The sequence below is a fragment of the Podarcis raffonei genome, chromosome 1 (genome assembly GCF_027172205.1).
Source record: "Podarcis raffonei isolate rPodRaf1 chromosome 1, rPodRaf1.pri, whole genome shotgun sequence".
NCBI classification, from domain to species: Eukaryota; Metazoa; Chordata; class Lepidosauria; order Squamata; family Lacertidae; genus Podarcis; species Podarcis raffonei.
In genome coordinates, this window is record NC_070602.1 from 31,248,249 (window position 1) to 31,266,723 (window position 18,475).

The 18,475-nt window shown below is 41.1% G+C and overlaps 1 protein-coding gene across 1 annotated transcript; it reads left to right on the forward strand.

The window, feature by feature from the left end:
• The first annotated feature begins 554 nt into the window (after nucleotides 1-554).
• Nucleotides 555-15,964, forward strand: AREL1 (apoptosis resistant E3 ubiquitin protein ligase 1). The gene is made up of 19 exons (XM_053379401.1): nucleotides 555-799; nucleotides 1,812-1,871; nucleotides 2,308-2,534; nucleotides 3,257-3,494; nucleotides 3,610-3,779; nucleotides 3,856-4,036; nucleotides 4,210-4,457; nucleotides 4,820-4,897; nucleotides 5,313-5,454; nucleotides 6,176-6,297; nucleotides 9,249-9,324; nucleotides 9,830-9,939; nucleotides 10,434-10,613; nucleotides 10,736-10,861; nucleotides 11,026-11,155; nucleotides 11,268-11,326; nucleotides 12,034-12,123; nucleotides 12,573-12,748; nucleotides 12,957-15,964. The coding sequence occupies exons 2-19, from the start codon at nucleotides 1,856-1,858 to the stop codon at nucleotides 13,057-13,059; spliced, it is 2,472 nt and encodes an 823-aa protein (XP_053235376.1). The 5' UTR covers nucleotides 555-799; nucleotides 1,812-1,855; the 3' UTR covers nucleotides 13,060-15,964.
• The last annotated feature ends 2,511 nt before the right edge of the window (nucleotides 15,965-18,475 follow it).

An 18,475-nucleotide genomic window follows, 5' to 3' on the forward strand; every position in this document is an offset into this window, starting at 1 on the left:
AACCGAGCATGGCATTTCTGAAAACAATTATTTTTGAGGCCCTCCTTTTGTTTCATTCTTAGTAAGAAGACACACTGTTGTCATTGCTAATGGATATAATTGCTGCTGAGTGCCCCCAGGTCCTCCCCTCCCCTGCACTTTGTTGTTGCTGCTTTGCTTTCCAGTGTTGCCACACAGGACTACCACAATCTGATTTTGTGAATGCTGTGCATACGACACATCTGTCCTCTTACTTTGTCCCCTCTCCAATCCAATATATGTTCAGCTGCATTCTTGTGAAACATTATGGTACACGTACATTTTATATATATAAAAGATTTCTACATGCACATCATCTTGGGCAAAGCTGCTCTAAGTTTCAGTACATAAAATCTGGTGTGTATATATAAAGCTCTAGTGCTGTTGAAGTTATATGATGTAGTCTATTTGCTGATGTCATTCTTGGATTTTGGCTCAGTCAGTTTAAAACTGAAGTGGTGCTATTGAACTGTTTTCTTGTCCAGATTAAAAAAAAATGATGCATGTATTGATTATGTATTTATGTTTCACTTCAGGTGATCTCCTAGCAAGTTTTTTGAGGGCTGCATAGTATCACGATGCAGAGTGCCACTACTTGGGATAGTTGCCTAATTGTCGTTTTTGACTCCCGATCTGTGAACCTGTATTGCAAGTTCCAGGATTATTTGTCTCGATGACATTCCCTTCTGCTGTTTTTTTCCTGGTTTCTGTATGCTGAACAAAGTTCCTGATGAATGGACACTCCCCTATTGTCTTTCAGGGCATGGGAGCTGGTGTAAAGGTATGCCCTCTCTCTTCCCATCCAATCAGTGGAAAATGGTGGTGAACCTAGCTGTGTGGGCTGTGAACTGCAGCTTGATAGAACTGCCCATCAGAAAGGAATAAAGCTCAGTATAGACTTTCAGCATAGTTTATTCTCTACTTCTGTTGGAGCAACATATTTTATAGTATTGTCAGCTATTAGATGACTGCTGTCTTTTTAAGACTGGACTATTGGGAACAAATTGCTAATGAAAGAATTCTGCATTTACAATAACACTAGTATGTAGCACAGTATGGTCTAGGAGCTGATGTGCCATAAAATTCAATATGCCAACCTACCTGGTACCCTTCCTGCAGGGCTGAGGTGGGTGACAACTGAGGAGACAACCTTTCTGGTGGTGGTGCGTGGTGATGACCCATTTATGGAATACTTGTCTCAGAGAGACTTGTCACAGGTTAAGACCTCTTTATTTGCCCAAAGCTTCTTAATAAAACATGATTCACTTCTAAGACAGTTTGCTGGGTTTTCTGTTGTTGTTTGCTGATTCTGCTTCTATACATTTATTCCTTCTTTCTGCTGCTGTGGCATTTCATTTTTATTGTTTAAATTATTCTAAAGTTAGTTAATATTGTGAGCTGCTTTGGAAACTTGTTCAAATTTAAAAGTAGGATATAAGAAAGTTCTCTAAATAAAACTCGCCATGTGCAAGAAATGGACTTACCTATGTTTGTTTTTCAACCGTCACTGGATAATTTCGGTGATCGTCAATTTCTGATACTCAAAATAACCTGATATATAGTGGTGCTTCTAATTCGTTTGTATTACCTCGCTTTGTAATTACCTCGCTTTGTAATTCTGTACTGCACAACAGCCATACATTAGTTTTATTTGTTTTTCTTTAAATGGAGGGCAGATTTGAGAAAAAAGGAAGTTTGGGGGAAGTTTGGTGCATTTTCTTAGGGACCAAACACTTTATTGCGAGATTTGCAGTGAAAGGGATATTGAACTAAATCTGCTTTCTGTATTCCAGATGCAGCTGTGATCCTCGGCTGTGTCTCTCATTGAAGGGACCTGATGTTTTACGTTATTGGTAAGCAAATAAAGTATTTTTACAAAATCCAGAAGAAGCCTGTAACTTCTTTTAATTCATTCATGGGGACTTCATTCTCTGTTTTGCTAATACTGTGTTTGTTAACTTATATGCCATTTTTCTCCTAGCGTTATCATTGGTCCCGAATCTGCCTCAGTTTCTTTCCTTAGCTTTTGTTGTGGTGACAGCAGTCTTTGAGGCAGACATTTTAGTGCCTGAGGTAGAACATTAAAATGATACTTCCATGCCATGGGGGTAAAATATAATAAACTATGTGTAATTTACAATTTGTTGCCTCAGAATCAACTGTCAACGGTAGAGCTAGCCCTTCTGAGATCTCCAGGGTTGTAAACTCTCAACTGGAGCCTCCATGGTGATTGATTTTCAGTGCCTTCTTGGATTAATAACTACAGTGTATTTCCCCCCCTTTTTATAGGTGGGATCACAGTATCTGTGGTAGCTTTCTTTTTCACCATTAAGTTCCTCTTTGAACTTGCCGCACGTGTAGTCAGCTTCCTCCAGCATGAGGACCGGGAGCGCAGAGGAGAGCGGACAATTTATGACTACGTGCGAGGCAACTACTTGGACCCCCGCTCTTGCAAAGTCTTCTGGGACTGGAAGGACCCCTATGAGGTGGGCCACAGCATGGCCTTCCGAGTACATGTAAGTGAATATTTTCTATTTCCATGAAAACCTGAGGAGTGGATCTAGGTTTTATTTCAAGACAAACCTCTTTAGAGATTATGGGACTGTTCCTTGGAGGTTTTGTGCCAGTTTTGTTACTTCGGCTGAACAGCTTAGTGCTGGTGGTTATCAACAGCACAGACTAGGCAGTATATTGAGGCTATCTCCTACGTTTTTGCTTTTGCAGTGAGTTTGGGTGAGCTTCTGACTGCTAAGTTTAGACAGGTCAAACCTAGTACCGCTCTTCTGGCTTTGTTTTTGTTGAATTTGCTTTGTATGCATATTTAAAATTTGGTGGGCACATATCTTGAATCATGATTGGGCATGATTTTTTTGATTTTTTTTTTTGCAAATGGTGCCAGCATTTATATCAGGGATGTTGTAAGCGGAGAGGGAATAAGCTATCAGTGATTACTAGTCATGTTGGCTGGTATAATACCTCTAGGATCAAAGGCAGCAAATCTGAATACCAGTTGCTGGGAACAACAAGAGAAGGCTAGTGTGCTCATGTTCCACAGGTATCTGGTTAGCCACTCTGGGAAACAGGATGCCAGTTTAGTTAAGCCTCTGGTCTATTCCAGAAGGGCTCCTCTTATGTTCTTCAATAATTACAGTACCGTTCATCACCTAATATTGGCCACTAATTGTGATATAGCATATTAAGATGCTGTTTTGCATTTATTTTTTAAATCCCCATGCAGTTATTCTATAAGAATGGCCAGCCTTTCCCTGCTCTTCGTCCTGTGGGCCTGCGAGTTCACATCTGCCATGTGGAGCTAGCAATGGATATTCCTGTGACCCAGGAAGTACTTCAGGAGCCCAGTTCCAATGTGGTGAAGGTGGCATTTACTGTGCGGAAGGCTGGGCGCTATGAAATCAGCATAAAACTTGGAGGCTTGAATGTGGCATATAGCCCTTACTACAAAGTCTTTCAGCCAGGTAAAGCCTTTTTGGGCCAATAACAAACCAAGGCATAGAAAAGAGAGCATGTCTTGTAATACGCCCCTTGTAATATTACATGCGAGTCTAAGCTGGGTGTTGTTCCTTATTTCAGGAATGGTGGTTCCTTCGAAAACCAAAATTGTTTGCCATTTCTCCACTTTGGTGCTGACATGTGGGCAGCCTCACACTCTGCAGATAGTTCCCAGAGATGAGTATAATAATCCTACCAGTAACTCGGTATCACTGATAGATGAGCACAACTACAGCCTCTCAATCCATGAGGTGAGTCCATCTCTGCTTTATCTTCTCTAAGACTGGAATACACTGATATAGTCTAACTTATATTCCTTTTGTCTAGCTTGGTCCCCAGGAAGAAGAACCTTCTGATGTTTTGTTTGAAAAGTCTGTGGTGTCTAATCGACAGACTTATCAAGTTTTCCTGAGACTCACCCTACTCCGTAGGGGATGTTTCCGTGCCTGCATCTCCTACCAAAGCCAGCCTATTAGCAATGGAGAGTTCGATATAATTGTTTTAAATGGTAAGTTTAGAAAAATACACTATTTTTACTTCCACTCTTTCCCACGATGCTGTTACCAGCCATTGAAAGTTAATATGTATTTCATTTATTGCATTTGTATCTTGCCTGTCATCCAGCAGTATCAGTCTGTATCTGTATTTAGCCTCATAACAAGTGAGGTTTGTATCTTGCAGAGAGTGAGAAGAGTATCGTGGAGCGAAATGTTTCTACCTCAGGGGTCAGTATCTATTTTGAGGCCTACCTTTACAATGCTAGTAGCTATGCCAATACCCAGTGGCAACTTCCACCCCTGCATTGGGGTTCCTCTCAGCGCCGACCTTCCACTGCTACTGAAGATGAGGATGAAGACTCTCCTTCTGACAGCCAGACCCCTGAGAAAGTGAAGAAGCCAAAAAAAGTGTATTGCTATGTTTCACCCAAGGTAAGACTAGCTCGTCTATTCCCTAGTTGCACATGATTTATTGCTATTATGTGTGGCTGTGTTATCAATTGGCTTCCAGGAACCATTTCCCTATGGTTATTGGCCATTATTACTGTTGTGAGGGACTGTGTATTGTGCTATGAAACAGCTGGTCTACTTTTCCAAGCATATATTGGAGACAAAATTGTTCAGGACTTCTTGGATTATTGCTCTGCTAACCAGAGAATTGACCTGTGGCTACATTTTATGGTGGCTGCTGGGTTGTCAGCAAAAATGGAGTTGACCATTGTTCAAGTTCTTTCAGATTGGTTCATTTTTAAAAATATGTGACTCTCCATTGTTTTTGTTCTTTTACTTCAAAGCAATTCTCAGTAAAGGAGTTCTACTTGAAGATCATTCCTTGGCGCCTCTTTACCTTCAGAGTATGTCCTGGCACCAAGGTATGTTGGTAAAATTCCCCAGTGAATAATTGGATTTGTTTTGTGAAAGGTATATTCCGTTTGTCAGCCTAATCAGATAAGATTGAAAACTTTCACTGTTAGGTTTTTAGATTTGCTTGGGAGCCTGCTGTGGTCTTCTATATTGCATCCTGCAATATAGCTTTCAGGTTCTTTTTTTCTTGTAATTTTCCTCCTCCCCTAATGAAGCATGTACTGAGGCTCATTCTACAGGAATTGCAGTTTATAAAACCTTCATCTCAGCTGTAGGCTTGCCAGCAGCTTTGCTATTAACTGGTTCTGAGCAGATAGAGGGGCAAGGAAATGTGCCCAGAGGGTAACCTTGCCACATCTGATCAATGTGCTGTGCTTTCTGGTAAATGATTCCCCGCCCTTTCCTGCATTTCTTTGCTGCTAGTTTTCTTACCACGGGCCTGACCCTGTGCACAAACTGCTGACGTTAGTGGTGGATGATGGGATCCAGCCTCCTGTAGAGCTGAGCTGCAAGGAGAGGAACATCTTGGCGGCAACTTTCATTCGCTCGCTGCATAAAAATATAGGTAAAAAGAGTCTGGGGCATAAAATTCTGTTGCATGGTAACTAATGCATCACAGCTTGCATAACACATACTAAAGAGGACAGCTGCCATTCTATGGTATACCCTGCAAGCATTTTCATAATGGATTGCATCCTTTTTATGTTGTGGTGTGCTGCTTAGCTCAATGTTTGTTTATAAATGTTGTGTAGTTCAGTTTGATTTAGGATATTGTAATTATTATAGAGCAATCACACATGTTTCCCCTGTTCTTAATAAATTTCAGTCTGTTGCTCTCTTCCTGATATCTCTTTAGAGGAGTTCACATAACTATCTATGTATGTGTTGAGGTTATGCATTCTCCCCCTCCTAACTTCTTTAGTGCTTCTAAACAAATATGTTTATTTAATCTCTCCAGCTTGGTCTCAGGATAGGGAGGTTTAAACCCTGAGCCCATGTGTATGTGATAGAGCCAGCGTGTGTGCACAAATACAAATATGAGGAAATACTAGAGACAAGGAAATGTTAATGAATGCATTGTTTATGTTCTGTCTCCACAAAATAGTTCTTACAATTTTTAAAAACTATGATATGTATCCATTTGTTTCCTCAAATCCTTTGTACTGAATTTTTTTTACTCCTTTTGGGATGATAATCTGTCATATTTTATGACATTTCTGAAACTCATATGACCTTGTAAGGTGTTTTGAAGGAAACAGATATGACAATGGGCTTGTTGGTTTCAGGAGGCTCAGAGACCTTTCAGGACAAAGTAAACTTCTTCCAGAGGGAGCTGCGCCAGGTGCACATGAAGAGGCCCCATTCAAAAGTTACTCTAAAAGTCAGCCGCCACAACCTTCTGGAATCGGTGAGTGTGTCTGTGATACAGAAAGCTTGGAGTGTAGCATAGTTTTAGAGAAGTTCTGTAGATCATTTCCTTCCTGTTCCATGTTCTTTCACCTTAAGCTGCAGAATGGACTAGAGTGATATGAATTCAGGGTGATAGTTTATTCACACATATTCTGATTTTACACCTTCCTCTAAAATATTTAATTGCCTATGACCAGAGAAGCCTGCATTAAACCAACTATTAGTCATTTTTAATGTGGCAAAGCCTCAATGAGAAGCGAGGCAGCCCAGGGCAGGAAGCACAGGAACCATCAGCTCCTGACAGAACCATCAACAGCCTGAGAGAGATGCTTGGGCAGCTGCTCCCCCACCTCTGCTGGAGCTGCTAAAGACCCGTATGCCGTGAGGGAACCCAGGCCAGGGAGCATGCGTACCATCAACTCCCAGTTTGCTGAATGTACTTGTCCTCCTGCATTTTATATACTGTATTAGTTTTATTGTTTTAAAATTGTAAACCAGCTTGGGGGCCTTGGCAGAAAGGTGGTACATAAATCCAGGGAATACATAAATAATAAGTTTGGGGAAGGGGTAGGAGGACATGAATCCTAGTCTCCTTGTTATGCAAACTCTTACAACATAATTAGTTTTAGTGCGGCAGACAGATAAAATCAAGGGAATTAAACTTCCAAGGGTGGGGGAAACTAAAACATTTTAAGTGGAAGATGAAGATTATCGTGAGTGTGAACCAGAGGATGTGCTGTCACTGGTAAGCAGCAAATGGCTTTAAATCATTTGACTGTCTACTATATCAGAGCCAAGAGTTGCCATAGGTTTTTTTTTTTTTAGTTTTCTGGTTTTGCTGTAGCTATAAATGGAACAGAGATTCTATGGCTTGACGTTTCTAGTCGTTTTAAATATTTTGTTCAAAGCAAGCTTAGTCTTGAGGGAGCAGTGCATTAAAGTGATAGTATGTGTCATGAGGGCAAGTCATGAAACACTTTTATTTGTGAGCACTTAGGAAATGAGGACGAGAGCTCTTCAAAGATTTATAATAAAAAAACCCCAGAACTTTCAGTCCTTATAGCTCAGTAATGTGGATCCTTTTCATGTCAAGAACCACATTACCTCAGTGGGGAGTATTACTTATAACTCTTAAATTGTGCTTTATAGATCCAATAATCTCTTAGATCACAGCAGGTGGGGTCAACACCCAAAGTAGGCAAAACCTTTTCTTTGTGTCATTCCCTCCAATCAGTTTTTCTCTCACTCTCCTCTTCTCCTTATTCTCCTCTTTTCTGCAAACAACTGCTTGCACTGTCCTTGCACAAAATACTGCATATGAAAGGCAATCAGGATTAGTTAGCATGGAAATGCTGCAGTCTGTTGTAGGATGAACAAACTGCTCTGTTCTTCTGCTAGCAGCTCTCTGGTCATGGAAAGAAGCTTTTCTCTCTCCCTCTCCAGTATAAAAATGTAACAGACTAAAAGTTTGCAAATGGAAAGGAATATGGATTGGTGCCTGAAACTAGTGGTTTCCTACAGCTCCCATAAGGTCATCCTTCTCTCACTTTAAGCTCCACCTCTACAATGAGATGATAGCAGTGTTCTGCTTGTCATCCTACAAGAGGGTGGAGGCAATCCCCACACTAGGCCTCAGCCCTGTATACCAGAAGGAGCATCTCCATCCCCATTGTTCAACCCAAACACTAAAATCCAGCACCAAGGGCCTTCTGGAGGTTCCCACACTGCGAGGACTGAAGCTACAGGGAACCAGGCAGAGGGCCTTCTCAGTAGTGATGCCCAGCCTGTGAAATGCCCTCCCATTAGATGTTATATAACATTTAGGAAACATCTGAAGGCAGCCCTGTATAGGGAAGCTTTTTGAGGTTTAAGGTTTTATTATTATTTTTTACGTCCTGTAAGCCATTCAGAGTGGCTGGGGCAACCCAGTCAGATGGGCGGGGTACAAATAAGTTTTTATTCATTCATTCATTCATTCTGTATGCATATACATAGGGGCCGAAGCATAATCCCAGTGGCCAAGCGGTAGAAACCTTGGACTGACTTTCCTTTACTAATATCTCAAATCATAACAAAATAAAAAAATTCCTTCCAGTAGCACCTTAGAGACCAACTAATAGGTTTACCACACCTATCAGCCAACCACCCATTCCCACCACCCTTCTGAGTAATACCCCTCCCCACCCTCTCACTATAAATAAGGGTCTGGTGACTTCTGTTTCAGTGTATCTGAAGAAGTGTGCATGCACACGAAATCTCATACCAAGAACAAACTTAGTTGGTCTCTGAGGTGCTACGGGAAGGAATTTTTTTATTTTGTTTCGACTATAGCAGACCAACATGGCTACCTACCTGTAACTATCTCAGTTCCTAAGTATGTTTACTTGAAAGTCCCACTGCTCATCAGGAAAGTGTGTAGGATTGCAGCCTAAGATTTGGAAGAAGGAGTAAAGACTAATTCTCAGACTAGCAGATAACATAAAGCAAATAAAGGCTATATAAACTACAATTAAGAAGAATATAGATCCATTAGTAATTTTGTCTTTAAACAGACAAAATATTTATACAGCATGAATGTGTATGCTCATTTTTGTATGTGGTAGATATGCATACACACACATTAGAAATAAAAACAGAATGCAAAATAAGGCGATAAACTGACATGCAAAAATGCTACTGAGAAGAATCTGGGAGTTGTGTCTGAGTACCAAAGAAGTGACCTTACAGTAGCAATGGTAAGTGGTATTTTCAGCCAACTGTAGAAGAGAAGCTCTGAAGGGGGATGAGTATTAAATACTACTACAATTCTCCACTGAAGAGCAGTATCTACAGATGAGAGAGGCAGTAGAAATAAGTATTGGAGAATTGCGTGTTCCTGAAAATGAGATCTCATGTTAGCCCTCTTGGTTGCAAACATCAGTTTATACTGCGTTTTCCTTATGTTCCTAGTCACTGAGGGCAACAAGGAATTTTTCTGTTTCTGACTGGAGCAAAAACTTTGAAGTGATTTTCCAGGATGAAGAAGGTGAGTTAACCTGTAATTGCATTATTGTTGCCAGAAAAAGAGTGTTTGGGTTTCTACTACTAGCAACCAATTTTTTCTGAAGTTTCCATAATATCTCACTAGCATCTATAGATTTATTCTCCAATCACCTTCATACTGGCTATATAGTAAAGCTAAGTGAAAACGCTATTGCACTTAAGTTCTGCTTGCAGGCTGCCATGGCCACTGTAAGAACAGGATTCTGAGCTAGATGGGTCTTTAGCCTGGTCAGGTTTTGTGAATCCCAATCCAGGTAATTTACATTACATCCTTTTATTATCTTGTCTGAGTATAAGGTGCCTGGTGTGCTAGAAAGAACTAATGGGAGGAAAAAGTATATGGGTGTTACATTTATCCCACTTTGTGTAGAGGACCATGTAGTATGGTACTCCCTCTAAAGTGAAGAGTTTTTTCTTGACAGGTGTGTTTTAGAAGGCATAGGATTACCTCAAGATCTAACTGGTCTCTGATTTGTTCTGTCTTGTAGCCTTGGACTGGGGAGGTCCTCGCAGAGAGTGGTTTGAATTGATCTGTAAAGCTTTATTTGACACTACCAATCAACTTTTTACCCGCTTCAGTGACAACAACCAAGCTCTGGTTGGTATTTTCCTGTCATTCATTGGTGGAAACAGGAAACATTGCAGCTGTTCATGTTTTCTGTAGAGAATTCACATTCTTTTTCAGACTTTTTCTAGTTTCTCCTGTAAGCAGAAAGAGAATTGGTTTGCCTCTTTCATGGGGGTACTAAAAGGCAAACTTAAACAGGAAGATGAATTCTCATGAGTAGTACAGATAAATTCTATGGCAGGTATGAGAAGTGCAATCTGTAATTTGATTTCCTAAGTCATATTTTCTAAAATATAGAAAGTAACACTGTTTCTTTGCAAACTATATATGGCATGCTCATGTACCGGCATGCCTGTTTCAGTGCTGTTGAGAATACACTCAGAAAAACAGTCTTTAAAGGATGTGAAGATCTTTGACCACAGGGTACAACAAGAAGAGTACATGGGGCTTTTTCAGGTGTTAAATCTAATTCTAAGTTAGAGCTAATTCTAAGCTGTAGTAACTGTGAGCTGCCTTGTTTGTAGGTACATCCCAACCCCAACCGGTCACCTTTTCTGCGGCTGAAAGTGTATGAATTTGCAGGGCGCTTGGTTGGAAAGTGCCTCTATGAGTCATCTTTGGGAGGGGCTTACAAGCAGCTGGTGAGAGCTCGTTTCACCCGGTCTTTTTTGGCTCAAATCATAGGATTGCGGATGCATTATAAGGTAAAATTGCCTGTGGGTTTTGTTTTGCTTTCGAGTATAAAGCAGAGACCAAGCACGATTCCACAGCACAAACTAAATTTGTTTTCTTTCCTTCCCCTTCTCTATCTCCTTTTTCCTCTTAGTATTTTGAGACAGATGACCCAGAGTTCTATAAATCTAAAGTTTGCTTCATCCTGAATAATGATGTCAGTGAGATGGAGCTAGTCTTTGCTGAGGAAAAATACAGCAGATCAGGACAACTTGAGAAGGTAAGAGCCATTGGTTAGGATGGTGCAATTTGAAATCCCTTTTTCCGCAATGGGGAAAGGAGCAATGTCTCAATAGGAGGGGAAAGATGTGAAGGGTTCATCATTGTGTGGATTTATAGAGTAGATGGGACTCCACTCATAAATTCTCACATCCTTGTTTTCAGGAGGTTGAGCTGGTAACAGGTGGTGCTCAAATGCCAGTTACAAATGAGAATAAAATTTTCTACCTGAATCTGCTTGCACAGTACAGACTGGCGAATCAGGTTAGAGAGGAAGTGGAACACTTCTTGAAAGGTAATGTGTATATGGTCTGCACTTTTTTTTATTAATGTTGTTCAAAATTGTGCTTTGTTGATGCCCTTGCCTGGCTGGCATGATTTTTATCTATTCTGCTCTCATCTTCTAGGTCTCAATGAACTGGTCCCTGAAAACCTCCTTGCTATTTTTGATGAAAATGAACTTGAGGTAAACTAAGATATTTGCTGTCTTTGATCCTGTTGCACCTTCCTCAGATGAATGTGAGATAGCTGGGGGTAAGGAAGAGTGGGGAACCCCATTCACAAGCATTCCCTGTACGGATATAGTAACAAAAATAATTTTAACCATACCAATTTTTATGAGGCTTTCCATATGAACTAGATAAACTTTTACCCAGCACAAAATACATGTTCACTAAAAACTCTTAGTTTCTACTGATTTGCTAGGCAATTTCAAGTGCCTTTCCAATCTCTGCTCTTCCCTTCCTCTGCCTTGTAATAATAAAGAATTGCCTGATTCTATGACCCCACCACTAAAAAGTCTCCTATCCAACCCTGCAGCTTAAACAACACTCTGGTGCTCTAGTTCAGATTGATTACTTCTCACTCTGTACCTTACCTACTGTTCCCTACAGTATATGCCACATCCGAGATATAATGTCATTAGACTTCTTTTTTCCCAGAAGTTTGCATACAGTACTGTCATAGTTAACAAGGGTAATTTGGACACATGTTTGAGTTACCAAGTCCCCAATGCTGCATTAGAGCAGAAAGTTTTAAAACCTAGAAGGAGTGATAGCTCTAGCTTTTAATCCTGAGCATCAAAAATACAAAGCTGACTGTGTTAATTGAATGGTACCTAGTTTAAAGGAAAAAAGACAGCTGTACTCTGACTGAAACTTTATTTTCTTCCAGTTGCTGATGTGTGGTACTGGAGACATCAGTGTCTGTGATTTCAAAGCACATGCTGTAGTAGTGGGAGGTTCTTGGCATTTCCGAGAGAAGGTAAGAAAGATTAATTGCCTGCTCTACCAGACTGGATTGGTTGTACTTTGTGTAGGTCATAACTGAGACAGTGATTATGTATGTCTTCATGAGGAAACACTACTTCGTTTTCCTTTGGCTGGCTTTTAGACCTCATGAAAGCTCTTTATACGTGCATCTTTTACGCTTTCTCAGTTAAGGGCAATGCTTCCTTTGGGCCAGATCTTTAAGTTACTTAGCAACAGCAAACATTTGTGCACTCCTGTAATTTTATTACAAGGTTCCAAAAAACCCATCAAAAGTAGCAGTGGAGCTTAAAGTGAAATATCGCTTTGGGAAGTGTGATTATGGTAGCATACATTAATTCATTTTCTGGCCTGTCCTCATAACTGGGTGGTTTGCAAGAAATTTGGTAGCTTTTTCCCCTGTCCACTGTTCTTGCTTCCCATACCTCTTGCTGTGTCTTCCAGGTTATGCGGTGGTTTTGGACAGTAGTCTCCAGTTTCACACAAGAGGAACTGGCCAGGCTGTTGCAGTTCACCACTGGTTCTTCTCAGCTGCCTCCTGGAGGATTTGCTGCACTTTGCCCATCTTTCCAGATCATTGCAGCTCCGACGCACAGTACACTGCCAACAGCCCATACTTGGTGAGTACCGGTACCTGTCACTGAGTCTTTCTGTTATCTGCAGCAAGCTGTTATCATGAACAGCCTTCCACTGATCTTGCCCATGTGTTTTTTGAGATAATTTTTAATGCCGTATAACTGCTCAGGTGGGTTACCCTTGCCTATGAAATGCTGAAAGCATTATGTGTACATGTCTCATGCTATGTACTAGTTTTGTTCTTTCTTTCAGTTTTAACCAGCTGTGCCTCCCCACTTACGATTCCTATGAAGAGGTGCACAAGATGCTGCAGCTGGCCATCAGCGAGGGCTGTGAGGGTTTTGGCATGCTCTGACTCCCACAGGAGGAGTCCATCTCGCTTCCTTAATTCTTCAGGGCATTGCCCAGCCCCACTTCACTACTCCAGTCTCATGCCCAACCTAAGGGCAATGGAGAACGGAGCAGAGGCACCACGCAAACAGAAATGTCAATCTGCAATGTCACATGGAGGCCTCCCCATGGCTGAAGTACATTATTGGGAGCACATATTGCCCCTTCCCCTTCCCAGTATGGTACATGAAATGGAGTGGAGTTCTTCTCTCGAGGTGACATGGTACTTGCATTTCACAGGACGTTACTTGTCTGGTTTTCTGAAGGAAGAAAGCTCATAAGCAAAGAGTTCCAATTTGTTACAGGAAGAGATTTGTAACTTACAATATTCCAGTTGCTTTGGGGATGAATGGACCACTATGGAGCTCTAAATCCCCAGATTATGGGAAGCCTTAATACTTTTCCATGCCTTTGCCCAAGTTTTCACACAAGTTAATCCCCTTTCCACTTGGATGTTACTGGAAGGCATAAAATCACCCCCACCTTGCTTTTTAATTTTCTTAGCCACTTTCCCCTGGATGCTGTCAGCACTTATTCTTGCAAAAGAGGGAAGGGAGCATTTATGTCACTGGATTACTAGTGCTGATATTGACAGTGACCTCGTTCTACCTCTATCAAGAGCTGGCAACAGGATATTATTTCTGCAGTGGCAGCAGCTTCTGTTGCCTTTGCCACGGAACTGGAAGAAACTTGTTTCTCCTCCCATCCCTATTTCTGACCATGGTCATGAACTTTGGCAGGAGCTTGTTTTCCCTACCATCCAACTAATTTCCCTTCCTCATAGGATAGATGAATGTATCTACCTGAGGTCTGATGCATATGCTAGCACTGACCTTTTGGGGTACTTAGAATGCGGTGGTGGTAGGCCAAGAGGCAGCTATGATTGTATGCATCAAACATACCTTTGTATGCAGGTAGAGTGAGGTGATCAGTATTGGATTGGGCCCAGTAGCTCATTCTCTCTCCTATTCTACACAGACAGGCGTCTACCTCTCCCACATGACAGCCAGAGTATTCTCTAGCATGCTTCGGGCAGAGAATTGTTAAATAAGGTATTGTTACCTGTGTCCTTCCCCCCGCCCCTGATAACCTGCTTTTTGTGTTCTGAGCATTCCATGACATTCGAAGTGGGGTGTGGTTAAACTGCGGGTGCTTATCCAGGCAGTAATGAAGTGGTGGGTCTGCAAGGCAACACATTGCACTACCCACACTTCAGACTACATGAGGAAGCCAAGATGAGCTTTCATGTACAACTGACCTCTTAATTCTGAACACGTCCTTTCCACTGCTCCTATTTCCTTGGCAATGAAGGAGTGGGAATTCAGGGATCTCAGCTGGCAGTCTAGCCATTTTTTTGTCAGCAAAGCCAAAATCTGATTGGATTGTGAACTGAATATTTTGTTGGCACCGGAAGTGCATTTCTCCTGGTCAGGAGAGAGATGTTGGTGGCTGTTACTAAATGGAAAGAGCCTACAATATGACTGCTTGGATTGAGGGAGTCCCCCCCCCCAAGACTAGGCTCTTAATTGGATGTCTCATAAGAACAAACTTAGGAAAAATACAATTTATAGTTGTGCCAGCATTTTTAGTTCAATCATTCTGCCATAGTTTGGGGCTATAGCATTGTTCAGATGACACATTTTGCTATTATTATTTTTAGATAGCTGTACTCCCCCTGCCCAACATAAGCAGAATCATTTGCAGATCAGAGGGGAAAAGACAATTTGCAAACTTGCTTAAGTAGAAGTTCAAGCCATTGTTTTGCCAAAAATGTTAGAACTCTGAGTATTGGGACAACTCAGGAATCCCTTCCTTTTGGGGCATTTTTAGAGACCACCACTGTATTTTCCTTCATGGCAGGCATATTTCCCTTCCTTTAAGCAGTTGCTCTTTTTAAAAGCATGTACATGCCATCTTATTGCACTAAGGGCGGCTTCTGTAATCAGTGCAGTTGGGCTCCTGAATGCCTTTTGACGCTACCCACTCCTCTCCCCAGGGACCAAAAGGAGGTTATGCTGTGCAGCTCAGCCAGTTGATGGTTGTAGGGTGCTGCTTGGTGCTGTTCCAGTCCTTTGTCTTGTTCCCTGGTCTACTGGAGGCTTTTCCAGCCATGGCTCGAGGTTGGTTCTGCTACATCTTCCTCAGGAATCCCCTCCTTTCTTCTTTAGAGCTCAGCTGTTTTTATACTGAGGACTGAGTGGCTGGATATTCAGCAGACATCCTCTGCTTGAAACCACTCACCTAATAAAATGTATTTGGCACTTCTTGCCTCTTTGCAGATGCGAAGGATTTTCTTTTTACACAAGCACAGTCAGAGCAGTGGTGGATGCTGCTAGTTCTTCGCTTAATAATGCACTTGTGTGTTTTCTCCTACTCTTGCCCCCATCATCAGCAGGTCCATTCTTCCCAACGCTTTATAATTTCAATGCACAGGCTCTGATTTTCCTAAATCTTACTTGTTCTTTCCTAACCTTGTGTGTTGCCCTGATTCCCGTGCGAAGACATGGTACGGGCTGTGCTCTAGCCATCTATACTGTGTGTATGCGTGTCTTCTGAGGAGGTTTGTTCCTTTTCATTGGCCCTAATTTGTTCCATCTAATGTTAAGTGCATTGGTTTCTAGGATAGCGGTTATGCTCATGGTACAGTCTCAAGTAGATCTCTTTCACCTGGAGCTGCTGTGGATACCAGAGGACTTGGCCTGCATCTGAGAACTTATCTTGCATGTTTTAGAAACCAAGACCTATTACTTTAGTTTGGCCAAGGCCTGTTTCCAGATAGCCAGCTCCAAAAGGAATTAAGCAAGATTATGTAATCCTCTAATAGATTATTCTGTAAATAGTTTGTACAATAAATAAAATATTTAAAATTTGGTGTGCTTGTCATATATAATGAAAATTGCTCTTGTATTGTTTTCCACGCAAGGCTTCTCTGAATAGTTTCCTTCCCATTTCTTAAGACAATTTTATTACTGACATTTTGGCACCAACTCTGTTGTAGTGCAAACTATGGCTTCAAATGACAAAGTTTCAAAATGAATGTAAGCAACAGTGGTGCTTGCATGTTTAAAGCCCACTCCCAAAATAATTTTACTGAGGCACTTGCCAGAATTTGGGTAGGATTGAAGTGAAAAGCTGGCTTCACAAAATAAATTGGGATTATCCTAGCAATTGCCTGGACACAGCCATTTACATTCTATTATTGGACATGTATTTCAAACTAAAAAGGAGTGATTTTTGTGATCCTAACTCCACAGATCACTTCCCTCTATGCCTTGGACAATGCTATTAACATAACATTAAAAAAAAATACTTTAGATGCTTGTGTTTGATGAAATGACAACATATTATTAAAATAAGAGAGTATAGAAACACACTTTTCAAAACAACTGTCTTACATTCCAGTCAATGACTACTAAAATAAAATCCAATAACCCAAATGCACAAGAAATACATACTTGAGTAGCAAACAAACTTGAGCCAGAGTGAACCTTTGAAAAAGCTTTCTCCAAACAGCAAAATTTTAATTAAATGGTAAAGGAGAAGAGAAATACACAAGGTTCTCTGGTTGGGGATTTCCAAATAGATGAGGCAGCTAGGGAGAAAGCCCTGGTCCCCACTAACTTCACCTCTGAGGGAGCAAATGTCTCCCAGTCTGAGAATGGGAAGAATATATGGGAAGGTACTTATTCAGGTACACGACTCAAGTCATTTTGAGATTTATAGGTAATAAGTACCTAAAAACTACCTGGGAAGATTAATGTGCTATACTTTACAGCAGGGATGGAGAACCTGTAGGCCTCCAGATGTTGTATGCAGCTCCCATCTGCCAGCCAGCATTGCCTGTAGTGGATGATGGGAGTTGTAGTCCAGCAACATTGGGAGGGCCATAAGTAGTCCACTGCTATGTATCTATAGTATTTGTTTCTCTGCAGCCTTAATGTGGATTTAGAGGAAGGAAGAAGGGATTATAATTTTGTGAAATGGTGCTTCATCTTTCCTGAACGTCTGCAGAGAAGCTTCAATACCTATTTGTGGCTTTGGTTTTCAAGCAATTTGGTTTCCAGCAATCATCATTTCCTTTTGCACATAGTGATCAAGAAGTTGATTAGGGCAAAGCAGACGACCTGATTTCCCAGGATTTAAAGGAAACAAGCGCATTGCTGCTTCTTGGCCACTAGAGGGAAGCCTACACTTAAAACATAACTACTGCCAGTGTCTCCATACCCATCATGATCATACATCTGAAGTGTACATCCTTAAGATGGCTTTACACAACAAGATGTCAAAACTACAAAACAGCAGGATGATACTTAAAACACACACATCTTAAAACAGTTGCATATCCTCACAGTTATAAGTTTCAAGGTGGGGAGGAACAGTATATTTCAGCCACCAATTCCCTAAAATTTCTCTTTAATTTTGTTAATGATGGACAGGTGTACCTCACCAGCATGGGCATTCCATTACTTTAAAAGAAAAATGTCACAGGTCAGCGCCAACTGGGCAGCACCCACAATGGAACCTCCCCTGCTAATTGTAGGGTGCAAGATAATTGGGGGTAGGCTCTTTAAGAACTTATGTCTCAAGCTGTTATGGGCTTTGCATGCTTGTACTAATGCCTTCAATTGGGCCTGGCAGCTCACTATAAGAAGGTTGTTCTTGCATCCAGGGCAAATCAAGAAGAATGGGGGTGGATTTCTCCCTCTGGTTTCATTTCACATTTATATAATAGGGATTCTGATCTATCTACTTTGTGAATCTGGAAGCAGGTGGTGGTTATTTTTGTTATAATCCAGATTGAAAGGTTGTGGCCATCCATGCTTTTCCAGGCTCACAGTGTATAGCCTATTACTACTGCAACCCAGACTTCGGGTGGTTTTCATGCATTTTTGACACTTAACTGTTTTAAGTGATTTGAGCGTGGTTCTTCTAACGGATTCCAGGACTTGTCTCGTTCAGATGCAATGCAAAAACATGGTATAGCATCATAGGAACAAGCCTGGCTATGCATGGCCCCAAGAAGAGCAGAAGTTTCTGTTTCCATTTTTATCTAATCTGAGCTTACTGTTATGTCTGAACCTGGACAAGCTGTGGTCAGCTTTAACTGGTTTATTGAAGCAAGTCAACTTCAAAGTGTAGTGGAGCTGGCTTAATAAACTGTAGTTAAGTGTAATCAAAATTAACAGTGATCAACTGGGCACTTTAACAATACAGAAAGCTAGCTGGTTTAAATTTGCCATGGCTGCAATGTTTATATGGCTAGCAAAAAAATATAAATCAACTTTGCGATTCCATAGTAGATAGAAACTAGTAAGAATTCAGTTTTGAACAAGATAACAGGAGGCAATCAACTACAGGGCACTTCCAGACAATTGTCTTCT

What these genes read in the sequence shown, in the direction of transcription:
- AREL1 (XM_053379401.1), top strand. An exon ending in GCCACAACCTTCTGGAATCG is followed by an intron (nt 6,298 to 9,248) that starts GTGAGTGTGTCT and finishes TTATGTTCCTAG; the next exon opens with TCACTGAGGGCAACAAGGAA. An exon ending in GTGACAACAACCAAGCTCTG is followed by an intron (nt 9,940 to 10,433) that starts GTTGGTATTTTC and finishes CCTTGTTTGTAG; the next exon opens with GTACATCCCAACCCCAACCG.